This window comes from Tetrao urogallus, assembly GCF_951394365.1.
Source record: "Tetrao urogallus genome assembly, chromosome: 4".
NCBI classification, from domain to species: Eukaryota; Metazoa; Chordata; class Aves; order Galliformes; family Phasianidae; genus Tetrao; species Tetrao urogallus.
In genome coordinates, this window is record NC_136817.1 from 13,283,654 (window position 1) to 13,308,905 (window position 25,252).

At 35.4% G+C, this 25,252-nt stretch overlaps 1 protein-coding gene across 3 annotated transcripts in view; it reads right to left on the reverse strand.

Moving 5' to 3' along the window:
• LRBA (LPS responsive beige-like anchor protein) overlaps positions 1–25,252 on the reverse strand; it is a gene marked incomplete at both ends in the record, with an annotated part of 363,076 nt that overhangs the window by 74,242 nt on the left and 263,582 nt on the right. For all 3 annotated transcript variants that reach the window (XM_079534450.1, XM_079534449.1, XM_079534448.1), the window contains 2 exons: positions 16,734–16,886; positions 24,558–24,677. In XM_079534450.1, the coding sequence (XP_079390576.1) occupies positions 16,734–16,886; positions 24,558–24,677 (273 nt within the window). The remainder of the gene's footprint in view (positions 1–16,733; positions 16,887–24,557; positions 24,678–25,252) is intronic.

Genomic DNA, 25,252 nt, shown 5'->3' on the forward strand with positions numbered 1-25,252 from the left:
GAAGCATAAAAAATAGCCATACCTACCACTAAAAGGCAGGGGGCCTGGTACCTGAATTCTGTCCCCAGAAAAGCAACAACCACTTACTCTGTAAGGGCAAGCATTGATGCAAGTGCTTTAAACAGTCACCTGTGAGATAAATTCTCTCTCATGCTTTGCTTATCAAATCTAACTCACTCCTTGTGCAAATGCCTGGTGTCGCGGTGCCTATTGCAACAGGCTCATGGGTGAGGATGGCACACTGCTCCTTCCCTGCCTGACTTGTGAGGTCTGGGTACACGTGCCCCAAACCAATCAGCATCTGTCCTGTGCCTGCAAGAACTACTGGCACACAACCAGCCTGTTCTCGTGTCAGGTATGTGAGCACAAGATGCGCTGCAGGCCTCTCTGCAAATGGGCATATACTTAGCAGCAACTGCTAGCAAAGATACCAAACATCAATATAACCACGTACTCTTATGCAATTTGATAAACTCATCTTTACTCATTAACAGAAATGTCTCACTTCTGAGCTGAAACAGCCCAAAAACTGGTTGAAGAACAAACATACCAAAAATACGCACAACACGTGCTATAACTTATTAGAGCCATTGTTGCAGACCACAGACTCCTTCACAGTTTACAAGCAACAACTATTTTTCAACCAAAGCAAGCAACTATGTCACACAGGTCTACATTCAGAATCCACAAGTAAATTTTTCAGAATTATTGTGATTAATAAAAGCTGTAGCTCCTTACATATCCAAAGCCTTGCACAAGTTTTCATGGGATAACCCTCTGAAAACAAACTACTCCCTGATAGTTACATTTACTAGGGTTTTTCTGGCATGGAATCCATCCCACATTAGTAAAGCTCAAATATCCTCCTTCAGGGCATAATAGAAGTGGAGGTATGCTGGGATTTGTTAATGAATTTGCTGCCTCACCAGGATAAGGGCAGGAAATCATTCTATTATATTTACTTATTTCTGCTTTTAAGCCTAGTTACCTCTATTAGACTAGCAATTACGTCACTACAAAACCATAATCACTAGTCACAGCTAAAAGGTCGGGACTAGTTTTTTCTCTTTACAGGACTGAATTGATGCTCATTTTAACAATGACAAAAACAATTAACTACTGCCTCTTCCCTAAATCACTGGTCTTCAACCTGCAGTTTGCAGATGCTTTTGGTCTATGGACTACTTCTAAGAGACCACAAAGAATAATTAAGGAAAACCAGCAGGTTTACCATTAATCAGGTTAAATTTGCTACATAGGAAAATGCATCTTCAGTACAAAATCTTAGAGGGCCCCAGAAAAAAAAAAAAAAAAAAAAAAAAAGCCTAAAAGTCACTGCCACAGTTCTTCCTTTTTGCAACAGGAGCAGACCTCGGAATTCTTACAATGGCTTTGACCTCTCAACTGCTGCAGGTGAAAAATTTTCCCAGAAAAACTGAAAGTCTGAATAGTTCAAGAATTCCACGTTAACGTGATTTCTGATGGAACATTCACCTTTGTAGCTGCGGACTGGCAGATTTCATTATCTTTGCTCAGTTCATCTGTTCTGGCAGTGTTTATGGCTGTTAATAGAAGTCTATAGAACACTTCTACACAACAAAATAGATTACATCTAAGAAAACACACAAGCTGACAGCAAAAGATGCAGAATACTCTCTTTTTCTTTCCTACACATTACTTATTCTGAGCAATGAATTTCCAGATTTATCTTGTAAAAATCCAAACACTTCATGAAGACTACTATCTACCTGATCCACGCACCACCATCATGAAAACAACCACCACTCTTACCTAAATAAGACTTCAAAACACTCAGAAATACAATTTCTTTGGCAATGCACTTTGTTAGCACATTGGCCTTCAGCACAATCTTACCATTCCATATCATTTCATGGAATGCCAAATAATCATACTGGACATAGATAAACAAATTTGTATCTTCATATAAACCAAAAATTACCAGTAATAAAAACCTTCTTTTTTTTACTTCTATCACAGAAAGATGTAAATGCTTTTCCACATTGTGAACCCATTAAAAAATAGTTTAATTTCTCCTTCTCACAAAGAGAGTAGTTACGCTCTTTTTCTAGATATTTAAAAGAGAAAACTCTTATGCTCTAACAACTAAACCTCTCCTGGAAATCTAGATTCTGTCTCTGCCAACTAATTATTCTGATTATACCAACCTTTTCACAAGCACTCCTTAGTAAAATCATCCATGTTTTGAGGTTAATTTAATTGATTCAATGCCTTCTCTAACACTGTACCATGCTTTCTTTTTACTATATTTTGTATTTAGCATATAATTTCTTTATGTTTCAACTGCATTACAAAATCAGTTTCTGCAGTGTCACTCCACTCATTTTCAATACCCTAATTATAGAAACATAACTATTTGTTGTGCTGACAGTCAAATCATATGGAAACTGACTCTAATTAAAAACAAAATCTTGCCTTTTCTTTCACAACTTACAGAATTCTTAATACTCTGAAAAAAGGCACTTCCTAATACTTTCAATATAGACACCCACAATTAGAATGGATGATAGATCATCATTTTTAGTCTGCTCTCCAGTTAGAAAAGAGGAATAATATCATTTTCTCATCACACAAAGGTCACGTAAAGGTAAATGTTAAAGTTTGTGGATGATGCAGATGCTCCAGCGGCGAGTGATAAAGAAAAGGCCACGCATTTCCATGTTTTTGGAACACAGTTCAAACAGTGTGCAGTAAAAGAGGAGGCTATAAATATGACATTATGGAGGAGAAAAAAAAAATACTGACTTAGAACTTGAGCCCTGTTCATCTTATAGACTGAGTACTGCCAGAAGAAAAATAAAAGCATGCCATCATTTAGTTAGAGGCTACTTGTTAAGTATAAGCTGAGGAGAAAAGAAGGGATACAGGTGCCATTTTGGTTTCGGTTTTACAACTACTCTAAGTTCATAAACTTACTGCATAAAACCTACAGAAAGACAAAAAAGGACCATGATAGTTGAAAGACATAACAGTTCTCATTGCCATCTGCATTTCATTTCTAAACTCATTTAAAAAAAAAGAATGTAGTAGGTAGTGTAGAATCAGTTCTGAAGGAATTCACAACCAGAATACTTTCTTAAAATGTTTTCCCATTGCTGACTTTGTGGAAAGGCCCTTCAGCTACCAAAGCAAACAACTGAATGATGTGAATTCAAACATGTAATGACTGTAAGGTCAGCACATGACTGCTAAGCATTCATGACCTCAAATTAAGAGGTATTACCCTCTATCTACTAATCCTCAGGTCACAAATGTACAGCATAGTCCAAGAACATTAAAAATTCCTGAAATTTGCTTACACCCCACTGCTTGAGAAATAGAAAGCCAACATGCTTGAAGTGATTAGAGAAGTGAAAAGGGAAGTTCTGTTCTCAAGCAGCATATTAAAGAAGTCATGCCTTCCAGTTACGCTTTCTGTTGATGAATTCCCCTATGATTTTTATATTGTTATAGAAAAACAACTAAATTCCGAAAAAAAAGCACTCTAATTTTACAAATTCTAATATTTCAGATCCAAAGCGGAATTTTAAAGAACAATGAAAAAGAGGCTACGTTCATCTTAGCAGTAATTATGCAGTAATGGTATTAACTATATGATAAAACCACCTGACATCTACAAATTAAGTTCTACATTTTGACAGGATGGTTAGACATTCTTATTTCTATAATGCTTTATTTTTTGTCACTTCTAGCACATTTAAGACATGTAAGAGCCTGTCAGAATCACTCTGGTGGTAAGACTACAAAAAAGATTTTTTAATCAGAATAAAATCCTAGCTCATTACGCTGTCATTACACATTTTATATCCAAAATTTGCTTGTTAAAATTTAACAGGAATACTTGCACTTCCCATACTTACAAAAAATGCACATTTTTGCTAAGTTCTGGATGAGTTCATGGAGACTGAAGAAGTTCTGTGAACCTTCTAGCTGAGAGCAGTTTTCACTACAAATTTCATACCTAATACGTGAGCCTATGATTTCATTAAGATATCAACAAGATTACTTCTTAGCTTCCTGAATTAGGATCTCTTACATAATGACTGGAGGCTGCTGCCTTGATTTGTCAACCCCTTGTGCATCTGCCATTTTTGCATTTAAGTACAGAAACAGAAGAAGCTCCAAAAAACAGTAATATAGGTGGTAACTGTATTGATTTCTTATTTTCTCATTAGCTTCCTGTTAAATTCTCCACTTCTCTGCTTAAACCAATTAATTTCTGGAACCAAGCTCCTCCTTCACTATTCATCTGCCACAACCTTCTCAACACTTCTTGCAGAAAACGACCTTTGATTTGAAATTCCAAATGTACAGTATTTTGTTTCAATCCATAACTTGTGGACTAACATGGCTTGTGGAAAACAAGTTCTGGAGACTATTCTGTTTACATTTTTTCTTCACTTACACTCCTGCTTCTCACAACTTCGTAAACATGATGATAAAAGAAGCAGGAAAACAATCTTTCAGTCAAAATGTAAGTTCGTGGACACATTTCCATCTCCAGGAAAGTCCATGTCTCACTTGAAGGAATACCAATTAAAAAAAAAATTGTTAATTCCCTCCAACGTTGGGGCTTGTAAGAGAAGGGAAAAAACTGACATATAACAGAGGGAGCCATCTGGCAGACCAGGGCAAGACCTGGCTTGTCCAGCACTGTTATCAGATGATCTTCTAGCAAACTTACTTGTCCCCAGATTGACCTAATTAGGGATAATGTTGTATATATGCTGAAGCAGAGAGGTATAGAAATCACATCAAAGTCATCACAGCTTATAATATAAAACATGCCAGAAATAAAATTGAACCCTGAACACATGGAATTTACCATTCTAGCGCACAGCGCATCTCATGGCTATCTTCCACATCACCACAATATCAAAGTGGTAGGAAAAACAACAAAAGTTAACATACTACTACAATCTGAGTATGAAGGCCCAAAGATGGGTCATAATCGGGTTAGATGATATGCTCCGTGGGAAAAACCTCAACACAGAGTGAAATTTTCCATTAAGTGGTCATCTGTGGTTATGACAACAAGTTACAAACCTCTCTGTATCTGGGAGAGAGGAACCCAAAGACAAAGGAATTAATCCGAAAATTGCTCTCCTCTGAATTAATTCTAAGCTAATAATGCATGCAGGACAAACTGCAACTGGAACATACTTCAATGAATACATACAGCCAGAGAGGAACACAGTCTGCTAAAAACCTGAAAATCGCTTGGATTTGTCCATGCTAGCAGTAAAACCAGGCTTAGAAGAGGCTCTGGATGTCAGCTTTGCTCGTATGCAGCTTTGGAATGGATTTTAATCTTAGCTTAATTGCCACATACAGTCCAAGAGTGCACCTGCATGATATGCTTGCATGAATCTTAAGGGAAAATACTGAAAGTGAAGACATTCAAGTCCAGATAGTTCATGTGCTTGTAGTGTTGTTAAGAACAGTTCAATAACTTAACTGGACTATAATAAGATAGCCCTATGAAAATATGAAGGATTATTTATTGTTCTGTGATTTACTATGAAAAGCAGAGAACACTCCAGCAACTCTTGAAGCATGTTTTCACTGTCTTCCTTCCTAATCCTCATTACAAAGCTCTTTTTCTGCCTCGGAAAGCAGATGGGAAGAGATAAGTAGCAATTAGGGGCTTTACTGCCCCTGTGGACTCTTCTGATGTACACTTTTTCACAGATCTTTAGAAACAGGACACTTCTCCCCATTTTATTTTAGGTATACTGTCTGGAACATCCCCAACATCATTGCATGAGGTCTGGGGTTTGTTCTTGTTTTTTTTTTTTGTTTTTGTTTTTTTTTTTTAAGCAATATAGAATGCTGTATTCTTAATTACTTAAAATTAATGATGTTATAAATGAAAGCTCCACTGTAACTTTCATTGTTCACATTGGGAAACTGAAGTACTTGGATTTCCTACTATTTGTAACCTACTCTCTCTAAACTTCTTGCGTGCTGCTGAACCTATCATGTTTTGACAAGCCCATTTCAACTCCCACTGAAAACAACTAACTTGGATCAGACCCAGCATTTCTTCTTAAACAACGAACTAGAGAAGCAGAATAAATCCTGCCAATTTGGACAGGAATAAACAAAAAAATCTCACAAGCGTTATCTCCTTTGTAAATCATCTGTACAGAATTTTGTTCACTTATCACCTATTTGAATGTCGATTACATTGCTACTATTGCAAATTTCTTTAATCTCGCTTTAAAAGCTGTTGCTCTTTATTAACAACGCCATTCTACCTAAATAAAATCCAAAGAGGAAATAAGCTTCAGAGTGGAAAGAAAAAATCCTGGGGGAAAGATAGGTTTCATATTATTATTATTATGTTGGAAATTCATTTTCAAACTTATTTAAGATGCAGAAAAAAACCTACTTCTTAAAAGAAATAAGCCAGGATAGCATGGTTCTAGAGCCTTCTTAGAATTACCTCAATTTTATCCTTCTGTGGGGACACTGCACAATGTCTTCCTACAAAGCAGCTGCACTAATGGAAGATACACCTGTCCTCTGTTGGCCGTTAAAAAACCCCTCTGCCAGAAGGTGCTGTTCCTCAGATCTGCTCCAGACACCAGCAAATGAGGGTTTTCTCTAACACATTTAAGTCCAAATGAACCACGCTAGACAGCTAAAATATTTTCCAAATACTTCAACTAACACGGAAAGGATCAGGTAAGCACAGACGTGAGTAATTTTACTCAAGAAGTGTTTCCACTACAGTGTTTCTGGTACAGAGGGAAACTTCCGCGCTTCAAAAGCATTGGATTGGATTGAAATGCGGAGCAAATAGTGTTTGTAGCTATGCAATAATGAAATAAGGAAATTAAAACCGGCCTTTTACTGCAATTGGTTCTGTAGATTACTATATAACTAGCAAACCTTTCTGATGCAGTTCAACAGAGCAGCAAGTACTTAAAACAGTACAAAGCAGCTAGCATATGCAGCCCGTTAACTAATACGGACTGAGAGTTGAAATTACAGCCTAAGAGATTTAGGTCTTAAATTACTTAAAAAAAAGAGAAAGAAAGAAAGAAAAGAAAAACATTAAAACAACAAAAAACACTGAAAAAAAGACATTTAGAGCCCTTATTTATTTAAGGCAGCAGCAACCACTTGACCAAAGGAACTTACTGTCTGGACAGTACATTCATTACTCAGGTAAGCATGAACTTGTTTGTCAAAAACCTGCATTTGTTTTGCTGAATACATTCTCCAACTTGACTGATGGGCTGCAGACTGGCCTCTCCTTAAACCAAAAAGGTTATACCTGAACCTCCAATTAAAGGGTAACAACTGGCAGATGTGAGGAACATCTAGCAGGAGGCTGATGTTGAGCAGATGGGCTGGAGTGCAGCAACCTTTTCCATCCGTTTCCACCCACTGCTTTTGCACAAGTGCATAATCATCACGAGCCTGACACTACACTTCCTCCAACAGCAGTGGGATACCCCCTGCACAGCACAGTGCTGCTGTAGTTAAACAAGTACCAGAAACGTGGCTGACTAGCAATCACCTGGCTGTGTAAGCCCATGCTGCTGGCTGCAGTTTCTTGAGATATCAACCTTTGCAGAGAAGATAGTTAAAGAAGCTTCCATTTCCAAATGCTTCTACTTGCATGACACTGCAGCTAGCCTTGCTGTTATATTTCTGCTAAAACAACTGCCAGTACAGCAATACTGTAAATCAGATCACTGAAGTAATAACGAAAGTTCGGGGGAAAAAAAGTCTTCTTTACTTCATTTCCATGTAGAGTAGTCTCACAAACATTTCTTCCTGAATGAAGGCACAGGTGGAGAAACATGCTGAAGGACAGGAAAAAGACAAAGGGGACTTCACTTAGGCACGTGTCCTGTAAACCCTGACAGTTTGGGAACTATGTCTTTCTGCAGAGGCAGATCTGTTGTACAGAACTTCAGCATTGTTTGATACAGTTAAGAAAAAGGTATTTCTATTTATGGGAGCAAGGAGAGAAGTATTGTTTCTTTCATGAAAACCTCACACATTCCTGTAAAGTCTGTCTTAACCACTGAGCATAAGATCCTGTCTTACATGTTTTGTAGTCTAAAAAGCTAGATAGTCTTTCATTTACGTAAACACCCGTAGTCTCTTTCTGGTTCCTGATGCTATTCTTACTCTTCCTAGTGTAATTGCACGCTCTTCAGAAAGTATTACGTTGTAGCAACTTTTACTTTTTCATTTTATGAAACATCTTTACATCCTTATGCATAAATTATGTTATTTCCTCATGCCTCTCCTCAGTATTATTCATTATTTTGTATGCTTTCGTTACAACCTTCTTATTTTCCTCTATTTTGGGAATAATAAACTCTTTCTCCATACAAGTTATTCCTGCCTTCATATCCTTGTCATATGCGTTCTCCAGGTGCTTTTAGCACCATTACTGTTCCTCATTCCAGGCTTGCAAAGAGTGCAGTCATGTCAGACAAAAGCACTAAAAGCAAAGCCTCAGATGACTTTTCTCTGTATCCTTCCATATAGGGCACAGATGGCCATGTTTTCTTGACTCCTCCCCACTATCAGCTGAGGGCCACAAATTCGGCTTATTTCACCACAGCATCACATAGTTAACTTGAACAGAATCCCCCTTTCTTCTCCAGGACTGGAACGGAAATTTCTCCACATTCTGACTTTTTGTATACACTTTATTTAGAAAAAGTGTCCATCTAATTTAAATTTGTCAGCATATTTTCCCATATGGTCTACAAATAAACTTCAGATAACATTGAAAAAAATGCAACAACATATTCTACAAAGCCTCTCACCAGTACATTTTGCTGTGTGGAAATCCTGACCGCTATTATTTCACCTTGCAGAAGGAACTAGTTTCAGAATTTCTATTGATAGCAACTTCCAATCAATACTTTTAACTCATAAACCAAGGAAGGAACTTCCATCACTTTCAACCCTTTTTCTTCTCACCCCTATATTTTGCTCATGATGCAAATTGTCCATGTTTTTAAAAATTTCTAACGTGTTTTCAACAGCAAGCTTCACAGCACCATTTACAGGAAGTGCCCAGCCAAAGCATTAGGAAAGCAGACAAACTGAAGACAGACAGATTTAGTGAACACCTGTTAAATGGGGGCAATGGCACCAACACAATTGTCTGCCACTTCATTTCACACAGTAATAGCTTTAATGTCCTTCATGGGCTCACTTTTAAACACCAGTTCTACAACATCAAACAACAGAAAGCTGAAAACAAATTTAACTGTCTAGACTGCATCCAATCAACTTTTTTTTTTTTTTTTTTTCCATACAAGTAGATTTACTCACTTTAGTTTTCTTTCATATTTTTAATAAGTGCATACGCTCGAAATATTGTCCTTTGGCTTTCTGTAATCTTTCACAACAACAAACCAGTCTCCTCCATGTTTTAATATTTATCTTGGCTATAATAAAATTTCTTACTCTATTAAAAAATAGCCATCTCATCATTATCTCGAATGTCCACAGTTTTACTTCATGGTTTTTTCTTTTGTCTCTTCTATTTGCTTTCTAGCTCTTTTTACTACCATCTCCTCAGTTAAAACATTTGATATTCTACTTAGTTTTTCTCTTCTTAAGTCTCAGACTTCTCCCACACAGATGCGTTACAGATCATTATGTAGTGTCATAATGATTAGCAAGTAATTTTAAGAATTTTTAAAGCATTTTCTTTTGTTCAGTATTTCAACATGAGAATATTATGCTAAAATTACTTCATACATTGAATGATGAAGACTGGCTGAGGAAGACACTTATTTCTTTAATTATTTTTTTCCCCCCATAACAGCAAAGACAGATAGACTGCAGGCCTCACCACTACGGCCCCTGCACCTCAGGTATTTATAAACCTGGATTAGATCCTCTCTCAGTCGTCTTTTCTCAAGGCTAAATAGAGTCAGTTCACTCAGTCTTTCTTCATAGGAGAGATGCTCCAGGCCCTTCACCATATTTGTGGCCCTCCACTGGACTCTTTCCAAGAGGTCCCTGTCTTTTTTGTACTGGGGAGCCCAGAACTGGACACGGTACTCCAGATGAGGACTGTATGTCCTCAAAAGTTGATTCTTTTACACACAGAGTCAATATAATGATTGCACAAAGAGACAATTAGTACATTTCAATCATTCTCAGATTTTCAGAATATTTTTTAATAATTTACATATCATATTTTTTTTAGAAATATTTCTTCTCTACTTTTCAAAATGACCTTATACTGAATGATTCCTCTATTCTCTCATTTAGAATGCTCAGCAGATTAGTTTTTAACTTGCACTGATTTTACATATGTGCAGTTCTGCTGACATTATTACTGTTACTCTAGACTTAGATGAGAACTGAATAAGGTATTTGAAAATACGTAGTCAGAATCTACTTCCCCTTCCTTTCTACGATAATAATCACATCTGTACATGTTATAATTAAATAAAAACTGCTTAGAATTATCCAATATTTCTTGATTCTGGCCCGCAACCAACTATTTATGTATGAAAGGGGAACAGAGGTACTTTTAGGAAGTGCAGAACATACTTTAGTGACAAATACATGTTATAATTATTTTACAAATGTAACTGTATAGCTGGATCGGTAATAAATGTGTTTAAGTGGTACACTACTGTAATTAAGCAAATACATTACTAAGAGCAAGTACAAAACAAATGGATGTAGGGCAGTGTTGGTGTGGGCTAACTTAAAGGGAACACTGGTCATAGAGTAGAACTGCACTCTCCATTTGTAGAAGCATTGTTTGAAGAAAGGATGACGCTTAAATTTACACTCCGTTTGTTTCTTTAAGTGTTTAAGAGACTTTCTGCCAATGAAGTACATTCACAGTACTTTCCAGGACTACAGGACTGCCTTCTTTTCATACATGAGAAAAAAACTGTGTCAAATAACATCAAATTTGTAAACACACTGATTCCTATATGCCAGCAGTCTAGACATCTCACACCACAATTTCAAGAAAGAACAGTAGCTCCGAGAACTTTCTGAATTACAAAACACATTTTCTGAGGCTTCTATGAATATAAATCTTTATTCTACCTGATAGAAGGTCTTGCAAAAAATTTTTCCCACAGAGACAGCCCGGATGCAAGATGAAGTAAATGCAGCACAGTGTTTTAAGATGCATTGTCAACAGCTGAAGTTAAACATACATTTAATTAAAGTGTATTATGCACACACACACACAAAATGTCTGCATGTGACATAAAAACACAAATATTTGCCTGGAAGATTGAAGTAATAGATTACTTTCCAATCTACTTTTTCTATTATAAATTTATGAAATTGATTATTTAAACAAATTAAATCGCATATAGAGTTCATAAATATCCTTCTTTCAGAGGATATTGCGTTGCATAAATTCTAAATTGCATATAAGGAATCATTGAAGTCCTGCACATTTCAAGTTGCAGGCACCATCTCAGCTGCTAGTTCATTAAATATATCTGACTAACAGTGGTACATTTAATAGACTGCAAGTAGCATGACATTTTTGAAATCAATTTCGTTTTTTCATTATTTCACTTCCCATGAATAAGAGAGAGTGAGAACACCAAAACTGCAGTTCTGCACATTGCTGGTGCTCACCTGTTTTCTAGCATAAAGTAGAATAGTCTGCACTATAGAAATAATGTGCCATATTGATCAACGATGACCCTCTAACTCTGACTGTAGATCTTTCTTACCAACTGGGGATTCTTAATAGTGATTCATTTTGCTCCGTGAGGATTTGTGTTTGGGTGAGCGGCTGGCCTATCCCTCCTCTCCATTTTGCTTACTGCACTAAGACAAATTCTGTTTATAGTACCTTTATGTATTTAAATATTTAATTTGTTTCAGAAAGCATCCTAGCTTCCACTCATTACATTTTCAATTATGTAACAATTGGATTTCAAAACTTTCGAACTGACGTAGTAATTTCATCACATTTCTGATTTGCGTTGCATTTTCTCCAGTACTGAGTAAAACGGATAAACCACTAATCATGGAAGGACTAACTCTGCAATAAAGTACTAAAAATATTTAAATTGAGATATATTGTGTAAAGCTGTCATGACAAACCTCAACACTATTATCACTGAAGCGATCTAATTCTCAAAAAGCTGAAGCTCATCAAAGCTGAGCAAAATTTAGTTATCCGTTGATCAATAATTTGAAATTAATTCTTATATATTCAAACATCCACCCTTCAAACACAGCACAGAAAAGATCACCTGTATGTTCAGAACAAACATAACTACCTGATCTGGAATTTTATCAATTCCTAATTCTCTGGAAGTATACGACTTTTCCTTGGTTTTTGTGAATTCCTACTCTGTTATTCATAATAAATTTCTACCATCAAGGCTTAATGGAGAAATCACCATCTGCAACAAGTGAATTTCAATTTCTAAATCAGAAAAATGTTCTGAAGAGGAGCTTCTAAGACTTTGAAGCTAAGAAAAGACTTCAAAAAATCTGGAAGGCTGAGGTATCAATGACCGATGTAACAATGTATCAGCTACTGCTACAATTCCTATAAAATATTTCTACATCCAGGCAACACCTGAACAACTACCTCTTTAACCCTTCCTGCTCTGCGTACCTTTTTCTTTCCTATAAGTTTCTCAGAATTATTGCATTATTATTTTTTAAGATACCACACCAAGCTAGCATCCTCCCCTCTGCTCATAACTGATGTCATAAAGACATCATAATTCACTTGGAAACAACAAAGTAAAGATGCAATAGTACAATATATCTGGGATATTTCTGTTTTGCTTTGTAGGAGGCAGGGAGAAGGATAATCATTTAATTTGATTTATTATAAAGCTTTTATTAAGCTAACACTGTAAATCCTATTACTAATATATGCATAATGATACAATTAAAGATTAATAAAGTTATTGTAAATCATATCCATGAAAATTGAAAAATAATTTCAGTTATCTTAGTGGTTGTTCTGTGACATTAAATATAATCTGGAACATTAGAAATATATATATTAAGCTTTCAGACTGATTTAAGAAAAAAAAAAAACAACATTACTTTTCCATCAAACTGTAGGCTCAGAGAAAAATATCCCCCTCATAGCCACTGATTAGCAGCATTGTAAAATACTGTGCCACCATATATATAAAATACCAAATATATGTACAAGCAGTATATGCATTTTACATTTCTTTGTATTGCTAAGAATGGCATCCCGATGCTATCATTTAACTCATCATGACATTCCATCGATCAAACACCACTTTTAATTATACACCATTCTGCCTTTTCTCCCAAAGCAAACACAGAAGATACACAACGACATTTTCAACCAGAATATACACTTTACAGAATTAATATTAGATTAAGAATCAGTTTTACATCAGCTATCAGCCTGTCAACTAATGTTCTGGACCCCTGCTACTGACCCAGTACCGTACAAGCTGTTATTATGCACTGTCCTACATGTCATCTGTTCCCTGTGCTGGTCTGCTCCAGAAAGACAGACAGCTGCAACAGTATATCCCTGTTCAACCTGAGGACCATCTGACTTTAATTGTAGCACACAGCTTGATGTGGGTCTGGTTATGAGAAGCCAAAGTATCACACTGTAATAATCTGGAAAAGCAGAAACCTGCCAACACAAGGCTGCAAACAGGGCTTGGGCTGTCTGGCTGTCTGACGGGCTGCAGGAAATATGATTAATGAGCAAGGTATAACGATATCAGGAACCCGATTAGCACCACAAAAAGGTCACAGATCAAAGTAGTATGCATTTCATAAGCTCCAACCATTGCATAAGATCTGCGGACTTAAAAAGGTAAACTGAAACGCAAAGGGAAAAAATATCCGTGTGCTTACAAAACAGTGATCACTAGCTTCGTCTGAACCAGGAAACTGTAAGGAAACATCAACTGGATGAATCGGCCGAAGCTGCAGTATAGCACATGTCCTTGATAGTATTTGAGAAAATACACTTCAAGCATTTCTCATAAACACTCCCACTCTACTTAAAAACAAAATTTGATGTTGACAGCATCATTCCATTAAATATTAAAAAGAAGAAGCAATTTAATATTTCTATGTGATTTTCTCAGATTTACTCCACTGCCAAAACAGCAGATTGTAAAAGGCATTGCCCATAACACCACTGAGAGGGCTGCCACCACCAGAGTAAGGGTGAGTTTGTCACATAAAAGCAGTTAATTGTGGCACTGAGGCTTACATTTAATACTACCAGACAGACAAAAAGTTGATATCTGAATTATAGTAACAGTATCAAGGATATACAGTGTCACAAAAAAGTGTCACTCGGTAAATTATTCCACACTTTCAAAATTAACATTTTTTTTTTTAAAAAAAGTTGTATTTTGCCCAATTATGTAGAGCTTAAAAATGCCATTTCCTGAAAAAAAAAGTTGATTCTGAAAACATCAATTTATAGCTACTTTTATATGTTCTTTGAATGTGCCATTTGACAAGTGGTACTTTTTTCATAGCAGAAGTCATGACATCAAGCAGATTACTAACAGTCTTTGTGACTACAATACTTTCAGAAGTCACATTCATTGATAAATAACTACTTGAAAAAAAATTTGAGAAGGAAACATTAATTACGTTTAGATATTAAATAGGATCTTCCAATTTTGTAAGTAATGCTGAGCAAAATTAGCAAATAGTAATTTGAAGTACTTGTAACCCTCATTGTTCAAACATACAATGGTTAACATACTGCTGTTTTCAGACTCAGATTGCTTTCTCTTTAAATGAAATAGTGGATACATATCAAGCGCTTCCCTTACAATGTTTTCTGAACTGCTTCTTTCAGGATTTAGCAAAATAAAGACTCCCTTAATGTAGACTGCATAAAAAAGAAAAAAATTATATTTAGAATATGGATTGAGTTTATTACTTTTTAAGAGAAGACTTAAAAGGGCTTTTACGTTTTGTGCCCCGAGTTTAACCGTAATAATCAAACATACCTGGCTCCAGCAACGAGGCACTTCACCTTGCCAATATAGCACAAGTGAGAGATACGAGAGAGGTACAAGAAAGGCAGACACTAGTAGCAAATGTTTTGGAAAGTCACAGAGGATTGAGGGAAAGGCAGGTCAGAAAGTAAACAAAAGTACCCTCTGTAAATGAGAAAAACCTGGCACCATGGCTAACAATTACGAAAAGAAAACTAAGAGCTAAAATCTTCGAAAGAAGCAGGAGATAGAGAATAACTTGCATTCGTTGTGTTGAAAGCCAGATCTGTAATTAATTGAATGAGAAATATATTTTATGCAAAAGCTGAAACAACAGAGTGGTGAGAGATCAAGGCCAAAGGCTGCCTTTGACAAGTCTGCCTGAATACATAACTTCTCATTTCTCTGAATACTCTGAATCACCAACACATGCCAAACTCAAAAGGGTGTCAGGCTACCCCCCTAACCGATTACCTATCAGCACAACAGTAAGTTGTGTTGGAACACAGTTTGCCAAGTAGTCCTGCTTTATGTTAGTATATTTTATACCTCTCTTAAATACAGCTTGCATATACTTCTACACAAAGCCAAACACTAGATTCACCTAACACAATTTGTTATTATTATGGTGTACCCTGCAACTGCCACAAATGTTAAGGTCATCAAGCTCAAGAGCCTACATAAATATAGATCAAACAATATCTCTGAAGACTATGGTATCATGTCACCAGTAAAAGTGCATTTAGAAGACTTTGCTAACTTATAAATCACAGGTTTGTACAGATCTGACTACTCTGCATTTTTATGAATAGCAGCTCCAATGTTTTCAGCACTCCATTTTCAATGCTCATTTTCTAGCTTGAGAATGTCAGGGCATTATCAAGTCAAGGACTGCTTTCTGTGAAAAGTTTCTAACAATCTTCAACCCTTAATTCACTCTTTCCCAGTAGCTGATTACGACATGAGAACTCCAGCCCTATGTTCATTAAAAAAACTAATTCATTTTTAGAGTGCCACTGATGCAGAGTCCTCCCATTTTGGAAAGAACTTCATTTAATAGCTCTGAGAATGTGCTGAGACGCGAACAATACTAATGTAATATATATTCTGTAAGTCATTATCCTGCTCAGAGAGCACAGCGAAGACAGGAAATGCTAACACCAGGATTTTCCAGAACAGAGAAGAACACACTAGAACAAGTTCAGGGAATGAAGTGAGTGAAGGAGAATTCAGTTTTATTTATAAAATATAGTTTTTATGGAAGAAAGGGAAAAGGTGACAACGTATTTAATATGCAGCCTTCTCTCCTAAAACATTCACTCGTCTTCAGAGTTAAATGGATACTAAATTAAAATATCTAAAATTACATCTAGATAACTGTTTTCACACCCACGGAGTGAAAGCCGTCCATGATTAAAAAGCTTTTTCAAGATTTATGTAGAGCAATTATTTTATTATCTTTTTAGAACTACAAGAACTGACATAAAAAATAACAAGACCTCCTGCTCATTTAGACCACACAAAACTTTTTTGGTTAGTTCTGAAGAACAAGCAATACTACACGCTTTTTTTTCTTCTCAAAACTTTTAATTCCACCATTCCTTCAAATTATTCCATTCATAACCTTCTATGTAAATTGTAAGTATTTGTGTCTTACAAAGATCCAGATTACTTCAAACAGCTTGCAAGACAAACGCTACTTGACAGAAAATAGAAGAGTCATCTTACCAGTCTGTTTATGCGAACAAATTCTTCTGGGGTTTTGGCCCACGGTGGAAGTTCAACATCAGACACAACTGTTCCATCATCCATCACTCCAAGATTGTAATTGTTGCTGTTGACAAATATCTCTGGGAGGTAATAGAATTCAGGAATCAATTCCTGTATATAAATGAAAAACAATGCCATGCTATAAATTCTGTCAAACATACTTTGTCACATTAACAAATAATTATTAAAACAGCATTAGGCAGAGGCAGAAAACAAAAAGTCCACCCACAGACACACAAAGAAGGGGGAAATCTGTGATCTCATACTTCCTAAAATTTAATCCTTCAGATTTCATATCTCCTTTTTATGCCTGTACCATCACAAAGAAATACAACGCAACATGCTATAAACCAGAGACAGAATATTGCTTTTGATAGCATACCATCCTCAGAGAAACTTATAAAACTAAATATATGAATATCACATGACACAATCTTCAGTGGAAAGTAACAGACACACTGACAATGTTAAGAAGTTGGGAAACCATGTATATCTAAATACAGTACAAAATTTGAAGTGCAGACGACTATAAAATTTGAGTGAAAGTAAATATTACCTGAGTTAGTTCAATGCCTACAAGTAAATTTTCTATCAAATCTAAAATATCTGGAGTTATACTATACATTCAGGAAAAAAAAAGTCGAAGTTGAATCAAAACAAAATTTTTCTTCCATTAACAGACAGTTATCATAATTATGCATCTAGTCTATTATTACAAGAGAAAAAATACACATCATTTCATGCACACACAAACAAAATTAAAAAACAAAACAAAACAAAACAAAAGCTGGAATTCCACATGGTTGCAAGGGCTCTGTGAGCTGAATCCCTTGATAGGATTATCATTGCTTTAAACAACTGTGCTGTCCCATGGTGAAAGGGACTGTAACGTGGCATCAAAACCATCTGTGGCTGGGCTGCCTGGAGCTACTGCAAGGAGACACTGCATGCAACACTCAAATGGGCTGAAGAAAAAAAATGCAAGCACATCTAGAACAGGAATTATAATTTCCAAGTCTTACAAGAAAAGCACTAAGTAATACTAATGGCTATACAAAGAGCTTTTGAAATAGCAAACAGCGTTCTAGTACAGAATTGATTACAACATGCTAGGAAGCAAAACAAAACGGATTTTCTTTTGAACAAGTGGAATATTTCTCTGTTTTGCACTTGGATATGCAACTTTATAGGCTGTTGTTTTGTAAAACATGTACAATCTTATATAGAAACATACCTAAATCAATGGCTTGAGAGTTTTATTTATAGACTTTTAGAAATGTCTGAAAAATCCTGATGTAAAGATTAATAGAAAAAGTCTATTATATATAGTATGTATATTTCTGCTGTTACTATATTTAAAAGTAATTTTGCATGAGAACTTGATATTCAGACTTTAATGTACCAATAAACTTGGCAATTTGATGGATTTAGAAAAATCCAAATTAGAAAATTTACTTCCACTGTGAGGAAAGAATCAATATATGTAATTGCTTCAGGAAGCCTATTTCATAGTAAACAACTAGTGTAAAATTGGTCTTTCATATAACAACTGCAAACTGCATGCTGCTTAAAAAGTAGAAGCAAAATCAGACTGCTCTACTGGCCTCATCTACAGTGGGTGTAGTACATAGCTCCTTCAGAAGCTCAGTAGGTAAGAAACCCAGTTCTGACATGGGTTGGTGGATCAGTGGTCTCCCAGATAGACCCCAAGGACTAGCTATGGCATGAGCAGCTTTCCAAAAGACTGAGTGCAACAGGGAGGTCATCAGATTGTGAATAAGGTCAATCCGAGTAGCCAGGGCAAGAACAGGAAAGATCAAGCAGGAATTAAGCCATTATCACCTCTATCCTTGTGTGAAATACTGTTTGGCTTTTAATTGTTTACAGTCACCTTAATTAAATAGGCAGGACAAAACGTGCTTTTGTACCATATGCTTGAAAAGCACTTGATAAAAGAGATTTGAAACTATTAACTGAATAGGTGATAAAACAGAAATGTGTCACAGATAGATGTTTGTAATAAAGAAAGATCACTACCATAGAAGTTTCCGTAGATTTTATTATTGCATTCAAAATACCAATGCAAAATAATAAGTGCAGACAGTTAATTCAGTAGCAACTTGTATCACAAATACAACATCAGACCATGATGGTGGAATACTTAAAACATAAGTTCATTACGTATGTCAGGGATGTTTTTATATATTTAATTATAAATACACACAGATATTCCCTTGTTTCTTTCAAGATCAGCAGCCATTTAGCTTCCTAGAACACACATTGTCTTCATTAGATTGCACAAAAACAATAAGCAGCCTGGAAACTTCAAATTCATCACTAACTTCTGTTACTTTGACTATCAAAACTTTCCATAAGGCATTATTACTTGTTTTCTGTAACAATGCATTTTTTCAAAAGGAGCTCCTCTATTATCTGATTTTGTTATGCCGACCATATGGTAGCACTTATACCTGGATAAGGCAGCTCAAATAGATGTACTATTCCACTCCAACTGAGCAGCTCTTAATGCCAACTTCCAATGGCTTTACAGGGATGAAAAGGACTACATTATCTAAAGATTCACGATTTTCCTAAAGTCTGTTGATCAACTTAATAATAAAATACTTAAAGTTTTATAAAGCATACACATATTCTTCATGTATTTGCTAGTCATAATCCTAACGGATTTTATTTGTGGTGTCTTCTACTTTACTTCTTTATGTACTCGGCACATGTATAGAAACTGCAGAGTTATTCCACATTTTGTTTATGTGATGTCATGGAAAAATGAAAACATCTGTATGATTTGTTAAAGCTATTGCTTTTGCACAATCATGCTGAACATTAGTTTCAGAATTTCTCTGTTGGAATTCACCAGTTCTCCGGGGTAAAAACAGACATCCTTATGATAAGCAATACTTCATTCCTTCTGCCATGATTTGATTTCATTCAAACTCATGAAAAAGCTCATAGGGAACATCAACACGAATCTATTACACAGCATTCACAGTTGTTTGGTTTTGTTTTATTAAAGATAAAATATAAGATTTTAACAAAATTATTATAAAACTCTGCATGTAATTAAAATATATTTTTGCCGGATTGAAGCCACAATTCCCAAGAAAACTTCACTAACAAGATCTTTTTTACAAAGTTTATCAATAGAACGTCAGTTGAACATTGTCTAATTTGTTTTCATGCCTGCCACCAAGCATAAGAAATGTGAGCAAGATAATTTATCTTAAATGTAATAAAATATTATTTTATTTTAATTTTCGTATAGAAAGTTGTAGACTGAAGCGCTTAGAAGCTCAGTTATATGATCTATGAAGGTGTCAAGAATCAGTGAGACAGATTACATAACCATATTAAAACATTTAGAAGAGATCAGATTTTTACGCTAAATTATTTGACAATCACATTAGGCAATATTAAGCCTATTTATAACCTGCCAAACAGAATAATAAAAATGCATATTAGAATTCTAAGTTTTTCTTCATATTGCCATGCACTACTTCATCTGTCAGGGTATTTAAACGGCGTTTGAAAATACATATTGACATATTACATTAATTCAGAATTTCTTTTTTCTGTTGTTACATTTTCATATAATCACTTCTATAACTACAGGAAAATAAAATTTCTATGTACCTTTAAGTTCCCCTCCAATCCGTAAGCTATTCCTCCCAGAACTAAGAAATTGCCTTAAGTCATTGCCTGAAATTCTCCCAACTTCTAAAACAATACTTCAAGTTACCACAACATTTCTAAGTTGAACTAATGAAGAAATTCATTTTCCTCAATATCTCATCATCCTCTTAAATTTCTAAGAAATATTGGAAATATTTTCAAGCATAGGAAAATGGTTAAAATCTTCAGTAATTAAGAATTTAGCAAAACTTTTACATTTTTTAATCTAGTATATTAATGAAATGCATAATAACTGCAATTAGCAATTGCTTAATTACTGACAAAAATGCATCCTGAAGATGTTTTAAATCCTGCGAGTCAATACAGTAATTACATGTAAATAACATTATTTTACTTTTTACTGAGAATATATATAAAAGTATGTACAAACCCAATATTCAAATACCATTACAATATGTAATATGTAGTCCAGGTTAATTTAACCGAGGAAGTGGAAAAAGAGTGTGTGCACATAATTGCAATTCCTTTCATCCAATTTCTTTGGATTACTGAGAAGAAAAAAAAAGGACTATACTAGATCATAAAAAGGTCTAGATGAAACCTTGAGAGACCACCTTGTTCATTGTTTCATCCTCAGGCAATTATAATTATTTTTGAAAGATGTTTCTTTACCCTTTTAATTTAAAATCTTCACTACTGTGTTTGTACAAAATTACCTATCCCAACCACTAGGTCTTCCTAGCATCTGGGCTGCTTTTGCTGTAGCTGGAACCCACTTTCTTGTCTATTCAGACTGAAAACAATCAACAGCTGCCCCCCTTTAAATGTATCATTGTGTAGGAATAGCTTATAACTCAAGGACAGAAAGATCAATTCCCAACAGCACCTTCTAACCATTCTTCCCCTCCTGCAATAGGCCATACTGACCACACACCTGCACCAAGTCTGGCAGGGCAGCCCACTGGAACAAGACGTGTACAGTAGAAACAAAGTGCATTTTGCCCGCCAACCAAAATCCCCACCAGGCAAAAGCATCAGACCTGACACTGACATTTCTCCCCTTATTCCTCTTTTCTCCAAAGTAAACAACCTAAAACCTCCGTGTTTCTATCATTGGTCTCATTTTCTTGACCTCTGGTCATTTTCCTCTGGACTTCAGCAGATTTCTCCATATCTTACTTGAAGTTTATTTCAACAGCTCCAGAAAAAGTTCAGAGTAGATATTCAAAGTTTAGTTTGTTTTTTTTTTTTCCAATACAATTAAGGGTGGCAATAGAACAAGCACACCACAGATATCTAAGGGAACTTTCTGATCCATAAACCCAGATGCCTGCATTATTTAACTACTGCTATATCCACCGATTACTACAAATACACATTTGACTGAATGGGGATATTTTTTTCTTTAGTCTGACAAGTACTTTCCTTTTACACATCCTGGCACAATTTTACAGCAAATCTTTCAAGAAAACCAAAGATCTACATCCTAAATCTTTCAAGTTTTGCTATACTAGGCAAGCAGCTTATCATTAAAAATCTGAATTACTAGGTACCTACTTCTGAATTTGGCTAGTAATTGCTCTTGGACATCATTTACCTTGCTAATAATGTGACATGAAATCTATCCTACACAAAAGTAATGTTGCCAGTTTGGCAGCAACTTAACTCCTTGTAATTTCTGAAACCCCATCTATTAGGTGGAAAAGTATAAAGCAATGCAAAGCATATGTAAAAAGCTTACTGGGTTACAGGGTGTCTTAGGCATGCATATGTTAGGCAGCCTGTTTCAATAAACACAAGTTGCTTCACCTCTGAGACTGCCTCAATCTCCCATGACTTCCTTATAAGCAAAATAGAGAAATGAAGATGAGATTAGGTTACAATAACGTGAGAGTACCCAGGCTGGAAATCCATATTCCAACAGCAGTTATCAATAGCTCACTGTCAAACTGGGAAGACACGGTAATGGGGTCTGCCCTGCATCTAATACCAGTCAATAATCTCATTAATGACATGGCATAGAAGGTGCAGTAATAAAACTCCAGATGACACTATGAAGACAACAAGCTGTTCAGAAGAAAGGATGAGAATTTCAGCCTATCCTCAAAAACTCTAAGTATGGTACAAAAGAAATTACACAAGTACTACACTTGGAAAACAGAAAACAAATGAAAAAAACCAACACTGATAACAACTATATTGTTGCAATTATAATGACAAACCAATTTAGTGCAACAGGTTTGCTACAAAGCCAGAAATAGTAACTGCTTGTGAAAAAGTATGAACAAACCTACTCATTAGTCAAAGAAAAACAGCAACCAAAGAACAGACAGACTTAACTTCCCTATATTTTGGAGCTAAAGACTGGTACCAAACTAAACTGTTTTTCTGTTAAACATTACCAAGCTCTCAATGTCTGATTTTTACATAACATTAACAAAACAAACAAATCCTAACTGGGATTATAAACACTAGCAGTGTGAATAAAGAAGCACTTAAATGAGTTAAGGATCATGCCTGTCCATTACTTAGAAGGCAATAAATAGTGCTTTCACAAAATTAAAAAGCATTTAATAATTTTCAGAGCAGAAGATATAATTTGAAGACACTCAGTACTGCAAAAACATGAGTGTTGATCTAACTAGTAAATAATAATGATAGTGGCACTAGCAAAATTCCGAAGAACCTTTATTTTGCATTGCTTAAATAAATGAATAGGGAAGAAGTAGCAAATTATGCAACACACCACCTCTTGGAATCAAAAGATCAGAAGTTCAACCAAATGTTATACTACAGTTTCTCACTCTGATCACCAGTCCAAGGCCTTCACAGGTTACTGACCAAAACTGGATATGACCACACACATGCTTTGGTTTTCTCTGTGGAACTGCGGTACCAGCCAACAAGAGCTGCTGCCAAAGCTAGCTCATATTAGCTCTCCTTGAAACATACCATGCCTCCAACTAAGATTAATAATAATCTTATGACAACAAGCATCACTAATTTACATTCACTCTCATCACACAAGAAGCAAGGAGAAACCATTTTCATTGCTTTTAAGTTACCGAGTGGTTCTAAATATTCAAGATTCTTTCAGCTGAAACAGGAATAAAACCCTTTTTCTTCCTGCATGTTCCTCCTTCTGTGCAATGAAATGGAATAAATAGCATATACTTTGGACTGACAATTTCAAGATCGAAAGTAGCATCCAAAATCCTTTCTATTTCTATAATATATATAATATATAATATATAATATATTATATTTTTCATCAGCTATAGAAGTAGCAACAGAAGCCTAGACAGCTTACATTAAAAAAAAATAAATTCTTTTTCTTTTTCTTTTTTTTTTTGCTGGTTGCATTCAGTTTCCATTGGAATGTATTAGAAAAGGTACAACTATACAAATATTTAGTTACAGCACTGTAGTACAAGGAGACTTCTCCAGTCAACCTAAACACTCACTCAGACCTTTCCTAGTTGTACAGTGTTCAAGGACTCCTCCAAAAGTACTGCTTCCCATTTTATTCTCAACACAGTCCCTCTGGAGACATTTCTTTATCTTTTCTTTATCCCTTATCTTCTTACTCCTCATTGTAAAACTAGGATTTGACCCTTCTAAATCTAAATAAGCATCCTCCTTCCATTTGTCACAGTCAATCAAGGAAGGAAGGAAGGAAGGGACATAGAAGAAAATGCCCAAAAATAAGGTTGACGTTCAGATCTGAAGCTATGTAGCACAATACTGATTTGTAACTGCAACATCCTTGGCTAAACTGGACAGAAACATGAAGAGAACATTCGAGTCTTACTAGTTAAAAATCGATACCAGTTTCTATTGAGTTTTCAACAGCTTAAAACTTCTGGGGAGGAGCAAAAGGACAATGAAACACATATCTATAACACAAAGGCCAATTCTACCTTATTTCAATCTCCAGGCTAAAAGCGTTAAATTTTACAAAAGAAAATTCACTGAAATATCGTGCAATATAGAAATGTGCATTGCATCTTTTCTTAAATGATAGGATAGTTCCCAAACTTCTTTTCCTTCTTCCATTAGCTGTGGGCCCAGAACCACAGATGAAATAAACACAGTACAAAATATGTTAAGACCATTCAGGAAAGTTTTTACCTTGATATCTGAAGTGTCACGCTGACTGTTGCGCCACGCTCTTGAAATAGATGAAAAGGTTCTATCTGCATGATCAAACTTCCCACCTTGTAGATTTAGGAAAAGTGTTGTAAAGGGTTCCTGAAACATTTTAGAAACAATAGTTAAAAACAGCAACATACTTCTTTAGCAATTTCAGGAAACTTTTCATTAACTTCTGGTTAGGTTAATAATGGTGCTGTTCTTCTGGAAGATACGTGCTTAATCAAAAAAAATTTGTTCTATTATCCAAGAGTGAGAAATTCAAAATTATGTTTATTTCTTCAACAAATTATTTAATTTCTACTCTATGCACATAAATGCAGATACAGAAAAGCAAATGTATATGAAATAAATACTCCAAGTCTGGAGGAGAAGCCACAATTAATTGCTTTGAAAAATATGAAAAAGTTCAGAATACCTTAGATTTTCTTAAAAGGAGCATGTAATACATTTTACTTTGTTAAAGGCATCCTATTAATACAACGGCAGCATTAAATACTGATAGCTTTATGATTGTTATTGTTAAATATGTAATTTGTGATTTAGGAAAGAAAAACATTTGAGATTTTAAAGCCTCCTCTTAGTTAAAGAACACTTAAGCGCTTATTAGTGGATAACTGCTTGAAATTAGCTAAGTGCTATAAATTACTTCAAGGATTTATGTATGCTTGTAC